Genomic DNA, 13,109 nt, shown 5'->3' on the forward strand with positions numbered 1-13,109 from the left:
AATAAAAGAAAAGAAGAGTAAAAGTATCGATGGCAAACTTTTTCACATTGTGATTTCTGCATCTTCCTCAAAAGTGTTGTTCTATTTCTGTTGTTGTTTGTGTGTTCCAGAAAGTGCCTCAAGGTGACTGGTTCTGCAAGGACTGTACCCCCAAGGAGATCAAGCGAAGCCCTCATAAGCAGCGAGTCATGAAGAAGAAGCCGATTGTAGAAGAGAGTGATGAAGAGGAAGAGGAAGAGGAAGAAGATGACGACAGTGAAGAAGACAGCGAAGAGGAAAGTGAGGAGGAGAGTGTAGATGAAGAGAGCGAGGATGAGGAAGCAGAAGACGACGAGAGTGAAGAAGAGGATGAGATGGAAGTGGATGTATCAGATGACGAAGAGGAAGATGAGGATGACGACGATGATGAGGAAGACAGTGAAAAGTAAGTCATATTTCCATAATGTATGCATGCCTTCAACACCAACGAAGAATCATTGCTGCTTGCAACAATCTTGAGGAACATACACATTTTGTTCATTCATGTCATATGTTTTCATTGATCGACAGTGCTGTGAAAACATCTGTATTGATCATTCTTTTTAACCAGTTTCATACGGGAACCTAGTGGCTTGTGTATTAAGTCTATGGAGATTTCAGAATTCAGTATGGAATGGGTTAATCTCACCTAAGCTGAATGAGCCTCGACACTATTTTTTTTTAGTAGCCCATTAAGGCCACCAAAATCATCAAATTTCCTTCTTTTTTTTTCTTCTTTTTTTTTTTTTGGTGGCCTGAAAAAATATGAGAAAAGAAGAAAACATAAAAAAAAGCAAGAATTATAATTACAATTAAACATAATTGTGTGAAAATTAGCATGTACAATAAAGTACTTCAAATACCATTTGCTGTGACTAAAAAGTAAGAAAGAAAATAAATGAGCTTTTACTAAGTTCACAAAGTCTTATGTATTCAGTATTGAATTATGATATGAACATGATTTTCCATGACACCACATATTCATAAAATTATCATATTAGCAAAAGTTATACCTACTTCTATTGTTGGATAGATAGAATTTGGCCATGAAATTTAACTGTAAAAATAGTTTGACCGAATATGGCCATAAAAGAAACTGAGTTTGCCTGTGAAGACTAGCATTGATTTGGCAACCCTGGTCACAGCAGCTAGTGTGCTGTTATAAAGCACAGAGTGTCTCCTCTTCTGGACAAGAAAAACACATGAAAACGATGAACACACAATTTTAAGTAACCCATTATGGGCCAAATGAGCTCCAGAATATGTGATTTCTTTAAAAGTGGCCTGACATCAATTTCTTGTGGCCCTAGGCTACCACAAATGTCAAGCCTTGGCTCATAAAAGCACCTGAATGGAGTCGGTGAAAGTAAAAATCTCAGCCTTGATGGCTGCGTACGTTTTCATCCGAGTTTTATAACAAAACAAGTGCACTACTATGTTGGAAGAAGGTGAATTTGACCAAAAGACACACAGCTTTGGGAAAAAATATAATAGATTTTGATAAAAGAAAAGTCTGACCTTTCCATCAAAGTCATTTTTCTGGTCAGAATAATACAGATAAACATGAATTTGGGCCACAAATTCAGACACTCTTGTCTTGTCCAAGGGAACCCGGTATACCAGGTTCCCGTAAGGAGCGGGGTAACATATCACCTTCTTGAAATTTTTACAAAACTTAATTATCATGTACTTGTTGGCTGACTCACCATTAGTTCCTTCCTTTTTTATGCCTCCGCCACGAAGTGGTGCCGGAGGCATTATGTTTTCGGGTTGTCCGTCCGTCCGTCCGTCCGTCCGTCCGTCCTTCCGTCCGTCCGTAATGAATTTTGTGGACAAGGTAACTATCGAAACCTGTTGAGGTATCCTAATGAAACTTGGCATGTATGTGTATTAGGGGTTGAAGTTGTGCCTATCAACTTTTGGGTGCACATGCTCAAGGTCAAAGGTCAAAAGGTCAAGGTCAAATACATAAAATTTCACTATTTCCACCATATCTATTGAATGCCTGAAGATATTTTCTTGAAACTTAGTGTATACATGTATTACCTAATTAAGATTCTCTGGTGAAAGTTTGGGTCATGAGGTCAAAGGTCAAAGGTCAAAAGGTCAGGGTAAAATACATAAAATTTCACTATTTCCACCATATCTATTGAATGCCTGAAGATATTTTCTTGAAACTTAGTGTATACATGTATTACCCAATTAAGATTCTTTGGTGAAAGTTTGGGTCATGAGGTCAAAGGTCAAAAGGTCAAGTAAAAATATTAAAACTTCTTTTTTTTCTCCGTACCTTGGAAAATTGTTCAAGGTATCTTCATGGAACATAGTATATACATGTACTGACTGAGAGTGATTATCTAGAAAATGTAGGGTTCATGGGGTCAAAGGTCAGGGGTCAAAGGTCAAGTGCAAGACTTCAAAATTTTACTATTACCCTCATATTTATGCAATGCCAGCAGGGTTATTTTTTTACACTTGGTGTATGCGTGTGTAACCTAATAGAAATTCTCTGGAAAGTTTTTTTTTTCTCTTTTTGCTTCAAAGGTCAAAAGGTCAAAGATCAAGTGAAAGTGCTGAACTAACTTTTTCTTCCATATCTCGGAAGTGGCTCAAGTTACCTTGAAACTTAGGACATATTATGCATGTTCTACCTGAAAGTAATTATCTTATGAATTTTAGGGTCAAGGGCCAGATGAAAATGGTAACAATTTACTATTCAATTCAGAAATTGCACTTTTTCTCCACACCTGTACCTTGAAAATTACTCAATGCCTAAATGTGTGAATGGGTCAAAGTCAAGTTAAAGTCCTTAAATCCCTAGATACATGCTCTCCTATTCATCCAATTAAACCTACATCAAGGAAGGTGAACATTCAACACATTTGTGACAAACTTGTCATTCCAATATTTTGCCAATTTTGTGAAAATGTAATCACACAGTGTCCACATGTACTATCTAGACCTATTGGGAAAATCATGCATTATGGCGGAGGCATACCAGTCGCCAAAGCGACATTTCTAGTTTTTTCTTTATTCATATCTGCTCCCATTCTCGTAGCTTTGTTTTTGTCTTTGCCATTCATTGGAACTCTTGATGATTCCAAGAAATCTGACTAATCTTTTCAAATTTTTACTGAAGCTTGTCTCATTTTTTTATTTGTTTTTATCACTTTTGATACATGCAACAAGGCAACATTGACAGTCATTACTTCTTGGCTGGGCCATGTTTCTTTCCTTTTACGAGCATGAAATGCAGAGCTGCCAAGTCTCCCTGATTCTGCAGGGGTTTCCCTGAAAATGTCAAAATCTGTTCATGTATGAATAAGAAAATACTAAAATCTCCCTGATTTGGGAATTATTTTCGCCCATTGAAATGCATGTAACACACAGATATCTCCCTGATTGCTGTGTGGAATCTCCCGGATTTGGATGTGGGAATGTTGGCAGACCTAGAAATGATGTGTCGAAGGGCATTCAAGTTATTTACTTAGCAACAGTGTAACTGTTTTTTTTTTTTTCTTACCATGCCTCATGTAACATGGCTTATATATTTATAAAATGTATTATCAATGTAACTAATTGGTATTATGGCTCACATCAGAGCATAACATGTATTGGAACTCTATTCAATCTTTATGTCTACTTGTAATTAGATAAATCAGAATTACAATGATTTGGTTAATTGGATTCAGTATTGTCTGCAAAATATGATTTCTTATTCACATTGTGTGTTGAAACCCTGTCAAGCAAAGGTAACATTTTAGATGTACAATACCTAAATCAAACTGTAAATCAACTACATGTAAGTAGTCATCAGCTGTCAGTCAGTGTAGAGGGTATGCTTCTGATAGCTACTTCATCTAATCAAACTGTCACGATGTGCACAATTTCTCATCACTAAAGGCGGCTAGACGCCATGAATCGTTCAGCCAAGAGACGTTTCCCTGATCACAACGAGCTGTGCCAGTCGTGTGGCCATGCGGGCCAGCTCATTCTCTGCCACGAGTGTCCGGTGGTGTATCACCGTGAATGCCTAGACCCTCCCCTAATCAAAGTCCCCCACTCCCACTGGCACTGCCCACTGTGTGCCCAGGACCAGGCCAATGGGTAAAGTTTTCCTCCAATACACACTTTGCATCCGATTGACATGCAAGGAAAATGCAATAGAAGTCCTTTCCATGTTAATGACCTCCTCCAACCCCCCCCCCCCCACACCTGAGCCTTCTGTCCAGAGCAGCTGCCCTTGCCGTTCAGATGCTACTTACACCTGTCTTGTTCATGATCAATGGTTGCATCCATTTGTGTTTGAATGTGATAATGTGTCTTCATGCATCATCACACTTAAATACCTTTTTTTTTTCTTGTTGGTAGTCTAACAATTATCTGCATATTGTGTATTTGTGCAACCCCCTGTAGCAAATTTGTATGTGTCCAGTTGTGGTTTAAGAATTTAGTCTTGATGTGTGTATGTCAGCCCACCTCTGTCTGTATTCTGCTTTGCATCAATGTGTTATGCTCAATGGTGTCTATTTATGTACGTGTACACAACTTGTCTCATGACTCTTTCCTGTATGCGTTAGTGCCCAATTCAGCATCCAGAAGAGACAAAAACAAAGAGACAAAAACTGGAGTATGAAAATAGAAGTATAAAGGTACCATGATGCCAAAGAGTTGTGTGTAGATGTAGCTACCAGTACTTAAACTGCCCAAGAGTCTTTATGTTTGCCAGTTCTCCTGTAGTATCAAACACCTGCAAGGATATTGTGGCATACCAACAAAAATGGTGTAACCTTTTTATACAAATTTTACTTCTGCATTTTATTTAGGTGTGGGTATTCTTCAGTTGATAGCCAAAAAACTAAGTTTCCACAGTGCTAACCTTTGCATACTAGTTGCTTCAGTGTTAGATATTATATTCACCATCTTCATAATGAACAAATCTTAAAACCACTTCTTGTGTCTTGTTGATGCATTTTTTTTTTCATTGCTAGCAACAAGTCATATTTAGTTTACATTACATGGATTTCTTGTCTTAGGTTTGCCTTGTACGCCAATCAGTCTTAGGAAAAAGATGATCATTCTTGTGTGTGTGTGAAGGTACAATGTTCATGTAAACAATTTCTCAAAAGTTGAAAGAATGAATTAAATGTATATTATATCCTTTTATTTAATGATAGTGGAATATTATCTAAAGTGCTGAATGAAACTTTCTGAACTGTAAGAAAAATAGAAATTGCAAAAAATATGTCACAAGCTTGTGAATGCATTGTTGCTCCAGGAGCCATTCGAGAGTTCAGTTTCTTTTAGAGACATGTGAAATCACTTGTGGAAAGGGTTAGTTTAGATCACCTTGGATTTGCAGTCATTGTCATGACCATGTGCATTTACGAGTTTACAAAACAAAACATGACCAGTTTGTGCAAGTAAAATATGTTACAAGTTGTGTAGTTATGATTTATGTAGTGAATGGCATTTAAAATCCCTCAACTTGCATGACCCCAATGCTAAGAATGATACTGCAAGCCGAAATCACAGCATCTCAGTAGGGGGAAACCTGCTCTGGCATGTTTGCAAGGCTTGTAAGATGCACAAGAAAAATGCATGAACCCCAACTAATGTCCCATTCCACCTGACTGCATTCCTATAACACACATTTGATTGTAGCATACCAGTGGTAGTTAAAAAACTTGATGCATCATTAATACCTTTAGGGAATATGAAAGATGATTCAGAGGATTCACAATGCAAGTTTACCAGCAAGCAAAACCAGAAAGTTCAGTTCTCCCATGTCATGCGTGCAGATGAAGCAAACATGGTAGCAGTGATTACTTGAATACTCCAACTCCATCTGATAATGGGCTCCAGTCCCAGATGTATGTTACAGGATGTTGATTATGTTTTGTCTTTAGCTCACAGTCCATGGATGCAGATTGCAAAAGGATGTTTTTATGATTCAGATCTTCTAGATGTATAAAAGTATGTGCAGTATGTTTAATGCACAACCCTACTTTTGTTTGATTGGATTATTGCTCACTGCATATATGCAATGTCCCGTGTCTAGTTTTGACAGCATAGTTTTTTTTTTTGCAAATGCAACTTTGTGTCATAAAATTGATTGTTTTTGCAGATGAGCAATATTGATATTATTGAGTACTACCGTAAAAACAGTCAATATTGCCATTTATGCTGAGGTGGAGGTAATTGCTTGTGTATTTAATTTTGCATGTCATCGTAGTGGAATCAGTCCATCATGTTTAGTTGTAGACAAGCCATGCCCAAGACATATCTAGCTAGTTTCTGACAGAGGGGCATGTTGTGTAAAATATTGTAGGCCTTCCACCCAATACATGAGAATTTTTAATCTCTCTCCATCTGATTTCATAACAGTGATGTCTCGGAGGAAGAGGAGGAGGATTCTGATGAGGAAGGCAATGAACATGACAATGTGTGCACTCGTTGCCGCCACGGAGGTCAGCTGGTGTGCTGCGATACGTGCCCCAAGGCCTTCCATATGGAGTGCTGTAAGCCTGTCCTGCGCAAGGTGCCCCGCGGCCAGTGGGAGTGTGAAGACTGCAAGAAGCAGGCAAAGTCTTCAGCCATCAAGGTGCCCACAGGCAAGAAAGGTCAGCATTGCCATCTCACATCAGCACTCACTGATTAAATACAGCATAGCTGTCACTGCATTGTAATGATAGAAATATTCTTAGGCTGAAATTGCAAAATTATTTAGAAAGCATGTGTAGAAAGATGATGGCATGTGCATTTTCTGTGAGGTAATCATTGTTGATTCGTGTACATACTGACGTAGGAATAGATATGTTCGTATGCAGCTGATACTTTTTATACTTTCAGTTTTATGCCTACTTGCATGCTCATAACCGAACATTGAAATTCTTCTTTATTGTTTGTAGGAGTGTGTACTATTTTTGCAAAAATATGAATAAGGATAGTAATAACAGCAGTTAAAGCTACCTGGTATGTCTACCTCTGCTTCTCATTTGTCCAGCCAAGTAAAAGCTGGTCGAATAACAGTTTTCTTGCAATTTTTGTATACTGAGGAGTGTGTAGCATAATTATTGTTTCTGTGACTTGTGTTGCCAAATTCACCATCTGCTGTAGGACATTGCTTGTATTTTTATTTTTAAATTTTTTTTTATGACATAAGTCCTGAGAGCAAGGGGAATTCTCGCTATCGCCAATGACGTAAAAAGTACCCGGATGTGGCTTTTTTGTCATGATTTAGTGCACTTGGTAGCAAGGGCACTTCCGGCGCGGAGCATAATTTGCACAACGCTAGCGTGCGCGTACGTGTACCTTACCTATAGCGCCGCGCCGACCACGGATACTAGTACAGTAGGCGGCTGTACTGCCCGAGCCAGCGAGTGGCCAGGCCTGTCATACTCGTACACTGTAGTCGAGTCCCCGCCGGCGGCCGGCCTTGCATTAGCATGCACCACTGCACGCAGCGCATAAGCCAACACATACCAGTACAGCAGACTGCTTGATCATGTGATCGATGTGCACATCACGGATCAGTCATCTCTGCATACACTGAAAATATGCTGGAAAATATTCACCCACCTGGATATCGTCATAGAATGCCCATCTTTTTTTTATTTGTTCTCTGTCGAAATGTCGCGAACACAATCGGGAACGAACAGTGATCTCGAACTTATCCTGTCTCCGAAGCAACTTCTTCCAAGTAAGTACAGTACGTACAATGTACGTAGGCACTAGGCCTACCACCTAGTGCTACTACCACTACTAGTAAGTCGCGCGTGCACGTACTGCGCTGTGGAGTCACCTGCAAACTTCACCCACGCGGCCACGTCACGTCTCGCATGCCAGTAAGAGTCCTATTTCTGCAGATTTTTAGCTCACCTGAGCCAAAGGCTCAAGTGAGCTATTGCGATCGCCCTTCGTCCGGCATCCGTCGTGCGTCGTGCGTCGTGTGTCGTGTGTCGTGCGTCGTGCGTCGTGCGTCGTGCGTAAACTTTTTACATTTTCATCTTCTTCTTGAAAACCCCAAGACCGATTTTCATCAAACTTGGCAGGTAGCATCCCTAGGGGGTTAGGAACTCAATTTGTTAAAATGGGCACCATGCCCCACCCAGGGGGCCCCCAGGGGGGCCCAAACCCCCCAAAATTAAGGAATCTGTAAAAATCTTCTTCTCTAGAACCAGAAGTGATAGAGCTAAGTTAATACTATGAGTTAGTACATTGATGACTGTAGTTTCAAGTTTGTTCATGGCAGAATCAGGGGTGCCCACCTTGGGACCCAGGGGAGGGGGGTGGGGAGGGGTCCTAATGGGGCCTAAATTATACATTTTCATCTTCTTCTTGAGAACCCCATGACCAATTTTCACCAAACTTGGCAGGTAGCATCCCTTGGGGGTTAGGATCTCAATTTGTTAAAATTGGCACCATGCCCCACCCAGGGGCCCCCAGGGGGCCCAAACCCCCCAAAATGAAGGAATCTTTAAAAATCTTCTTCTCTAGAACCAGAAGTGATAGAGCTAAGTTGATACTATGAGTTAGTACATTGATGACTGTAGTTTCAAGTTTGTTCATGGCAGAATCAGGGGTGCCCCCCTTGGGACCCAGGGGAGGGGGCCAATGGGGCCTAAATTATACATTTTCATCTTCTTCTTGAGAACCCCATGACCAATTTTCACCAAACTTGGCAGGTAGCATCCCTAGGGGGTTAGGATCTCAATTTGTTAAAATGGGCACCATGCCCCACCCAGGGGCCCCGGGGGGGGGGGGGGGGGGGGGGGCAAACCCCCCAAAATGAAGGAATCTTTAAAAATCTTCTCTAGAATCAGAAGTTATAGAGCTAAGATAATACTATGAGTGAGTACATTGATGACTGTAGTTTCAAGTTTGTTCATAGCAAATCCAGGGGCGCCCCTCTTGGGGGCAGGAGGGGGGGGGGGGGTTGGGAAGGTCCAAATGGGGGCCTGAATTGTACATTTTCATCTTCTTCCTGAAAACCTCATGATGGATTTTCGTCAAACTTGGCAGGTAGCATCCCCAGGGGGTCAGGATCTCAATTTATCAAAATGGGCACTATGCCCCTCCCAGAGGGCCCCAGGGGGCCCCCAATCCCCCCAAATTAAGGAATCTTAAAAATTTGGGCCCTTATTGTACATTTTCATCTTCTACTTGAGAATGCCTGGTCAAATTTTAGTAGAGCTGTGAATAATTTAGATTAGTGACTGCGTGAAAGGTGAACTTGCGATACTCAGGTGAGCGCTAGACCCGCGGGTCTCTTGTTTTCATTTATTGTCGTGTGAACAACACATGCCAGCTTCGCAGCAACAACCAATAGTCGTATTAACAGCAATTTCTTAAGAATGGAGAAATTTCAAATTATATCAAAGCTGTAATTCAAGTCGAGAAAACAGGAAGTACACGTAGAATACAGTCGGTTGTGTGTGCAAATAGCATTAGTCACATATCATGCGCGTACGAACGGAAGTGACTTTGCTACCGGACTATCCCATAATGCACCGTAAATGACGCTTAAATCAACATCCGGGTACTTTTTACGTCATTGGCGATAGCAAGAATTGCTAATTATGATGAAGAATTTCAATTACAATGCACCGTGAACAAGAAGGGAATATGCTTAATAATTGTAATATTTACACTTTTTTCTTCATCCTTGGTTGGTTTCTATAGGTGAGGTTAAAAAGTTTGCCAGTAAACCCAAGCGTGAAAGCCCAAAGCCCCAACCCAAGGTCCAAGAAAAGTCAGGGGCCAAGGGCCGGTCTCAGAGCAAGACTCGCTCATCCAGACAGAACACTCCAGAACCAACGCCCACACCACCAAGCAGAAATTCTAAGAACACTAAGAAGGAAGAGCCGCAGCCAGCATCTGGTGGGAGAGACAAGCGGGGAAAGGCAGGGGTGCAGGAGAAGCCAAAGGGAGGCAGGCAGGCCTCGGTGGAAAGGCGTGGCCAAAAGAGGGGTCTTGTGGAGCGTTCTGAATCAACCGACTCAGAATCCTCTCAGGAAGAGGCTGTGAAAAGGAGTGTTGGAAAAGGCTCCTATAGGGTAGTCCTCAATGGCAGTCTCAACATAGATGGTGAGTGAAGTTCTATGTGTCTGCTCTTTGCTTTTATCATATCAGACAAATTTAGCTTGCTCCAAATAATTGATATTCCATTCAAGGACAATATTTAGTCTTGGTGACTCTGTTTTATGTGCTATTATCCTCATTTGATTTGCCTGCTGTCATACCTCTGTCCTGAGGAAGCAGGCTGTCCATCCATGTATTCATAATAACATTTCCCAAATGTCGCTGTAAATGCTTGTTATTCCTAGCCTGCATGTCGAACATCATGCAAATAATAACTTATAGGGATTTATACAAGACATAATAAAGATCATATGTCATCACCTGTACATGATAGAATATTGATTTTACAGTAAATGTAGGCATTATCTAAAAAGAAAAAAGAAGAAGGAATAAGTTTGGTCCACATTGTGTATGTGCAAGTGTCATCATACTAACATGGCTTAATTAATATGAAAGAATGGACAGAGAACCAGAGTCTACAGTGTAACAGTGATAGGCAGATTTCCAGTTAGTGGGTATAGATATTAATGAGTGAAATCATGTATGATTATCGTACTACATGCTCAATGTGAATCTTTCATCTTAACATGGCATTTGTTGTCCCCGCCGAACGAGTTCGAGCAGGGGACTATGAAACGGGCTCCGTACGTGTGTGTGTCCGTCCGTCCGTCCGTGCGTCCGTCCGTGCGTCCGTGTGTCCGTGTGTGCGTCCGTGTGTGATCAAAATCTTCAATTTGCTACTTCTCTGTCATTTATGAGCCAATTTTGATTCTGTTTGCTTTATATGATAGCACTACATGGGAGCTTTGAAACTTCTACACAGAATTTCAGTCGTGACCTTTGACCTTGACCTTTGACCTATATTGTACATTTTGCTACAAAATGCTACTCCTTCGCCATTTCTAACCCGATTTCGATTCCGTTTGCTTTATATGATGGCACTAGGTGAGGGCTTCAAAACTTCTACACAGAATTTTGACCTTTGACTTCTTTGACCTTTGACCTTGATTTTTGACCTATATTGTACATTTTGCTACAAAATGCTACTCCTTCGCCATTTCTAACCCGATTTCGATTCCGTTTGCTTTATGTGATGGCACTAGGTGAGGGCTTCAAAACTTCTACACAGAATTTTGACCTTTGCCTTCTTTGACCTTTGACCTTGATTTTTGACCTATATTGTACATTTTGCTACAATATGCTACTCCTTTGCCATTTCTAACCCGATTTCGATTCCGTTTGCTTTATGTGGTGGCACTAGGTGAGGGCTTCAAACCTTCTACATAGAATTTTGACCTTTGACTTCTTTGACCTTTGACCTTGATTTTTGACCTATATTGTACATTTTGCTGCAAAATGCTACTCCTTCGCCATTTCTAACCCGATTTCGATTCCGTTTGTTTTATGTGATGGCACTAGGTGAGGGCTTCAAAACGTTACACAGAATTTTGACCTTTGCCTTCTTTGACCTTTGACCTTGATTTTTGACCTACATTTTGCTACAAAATGCTACTCCTTCGCCATTTCTAACCCGATTTCGATTCCGTTTGCTTTATGTGATGGCACTAGGTGAGGGCTTCAAAACTTCTACACAGAATTTTGACCTTTGCCTTCTTTGACCTTTGACCTTGATTTTTGACCTGTATTGTACATTGGCTACAAAATGCTACTCCTTCGCCATTTCTAACCTGATTTCGATTCCGTTTGCTTTATGTGATGGCACTAGGTGAGGGCTTCAAAACGTTACACAGAATTTTGACCTTTGCCTTCTTTGACCTTTGACCTTGATTTTTGACCTGTATTGTACATTGGCTATAAAATGCTACTCCTTTGCCATTTCTAACCCGATTTCGATTCCGTTTACTTTATGTGATGGCACTAGGTGAGGGCTTCAAAACTTTTACACAGAATTTTGACCTTTGACTTCTTTGACCTTTGACCTTGATTTTTTACCTATATTGCACATTTTGCTACAAAATGCTACTTCCGGCGGGGACATATATTACGCACCGCGTAATTTCTACTTTTCCTTGTTGAATTATAAAACTGAAAGAGCTTTGTGAAATGATAAACTATTTTTAAGTGAAATTGAATTATAGTTTTCAAGGTCCAATTCAGCCATCTGATTATTTAAGAAGGATGATATGATTATGACAACCCAAGTTATTTAGCCCAATGGTGACAGTTTTATGTTGATGTGACATACATCTTTTCCACACCCAAGCCCAAGTGAACTCTGAACTAGCTCTGAATTATTTGAAGAGACCCCCCCCCCAAAAAAAAAAATAAATAAATAAAAATAAAAAAATAAATAAATAAAAAAAATAAATAAATAAAAATATAAAAATTGAAGAAAAATATCCAGAATTGAAGACTGTGTAGAGAATTCATGAAAGCCCTTTACTTTTTCCCAGACTTAGAAAGAAACATGATCTGTGAGGTAAAAAATTCTGCGTGATGAATTGAATTAAATGTTTTATTTCCGTGCCCCCTGCCCCTCTTCCTTTTTCAGATTCGGCCTCAGACTCGTCAGGGCCATCTTTCAAGAATCGCAGATCTTCCAGTGGGCGAGGCAATAACTCTCTAGCTCAGCTCACCAAGTGTGAAAATCTCCTGAAGGAGCTGATCAAACACCGAGATGCAGGGCCCTTCCTCAATGCTGTCAGCAAGCGATCAGTAAGAATATATTTGTCATTGATGGTTTGGTGATTGCTTTTAGTCACAGCATTGAGACCACCATCATTTTATGTGCACCATCAGAAACTCATGTATCTTTTAAATACTCACATGGCTTGACTACTGTGATGAGAAAAGTAGAAAGAAATAAAAATATGTTTATCTACAGGATGGAGTTCTTCATATGGTTATCATTTTCTTTTTATGAAATGTGCAATGTTTGCTTGATTCACTCATTCAACAACCAGTAAAGTTGTTCTTATTTTCAGATAGGTCCCTTGTGCTTTTGCAGAGAGTTGTGAAGACTAATTGTGAGATCAGATTGATGGCTT

The 13,109-nt window shown here is 40.2% G+C and overlaps 1 protein-coding gene across 2 annotated transcripts in view; it reads left to right on the forward strand.

The window, feature by feature from the left end:
- LOC140235567 (bromodomain adjacent to zinc finger domain protein 1A-like) overlaps positions 1-13,109 on the forward strand; it is a 41,580-nt gene that overhangs the window by 23,444 nt on the left and 5,027 nt on the right. Inside the window, exons 19-23 of one of the 2 annotated variants that reach the window (XM_072315576.1) lie at positions 111-424; positions 3,922-4,125; positions 6,406-6,641; positions 9,703-10,107; positions 12,614-12,777. In XM_072315576.1, coding sequence (XP_072171677.1) covers positions 111-424; positions 3,922-4,125; positions 6,406-6,641; positions 9,703-10,107; positions 12,614-12,777 — 1,323 coding nt within the window. The remainder of the gene's footprint in view (positions 1-110; positions 425-3,921; positions 4,126-6,405; positions 6,642-9,702; positions 10,108-12,613; positions 12,778-13,109) is intronic. The other variant, XM_072315582.1, reaches the window with a different exon arrangement.

This window comes from Diadema setosum, chromosome 1 (assembly GCF_964275005.1).
Source record: "Diadema setosum chromosome 1, eeDiaSeto1, whole genome shotgun sequence".
Lineage (NCBI taxonomy): Eukaryota > Metazoa > Echinodermata > Echinoidea > Diadematoida > Diadematidae > Diadema > Diadema setosum.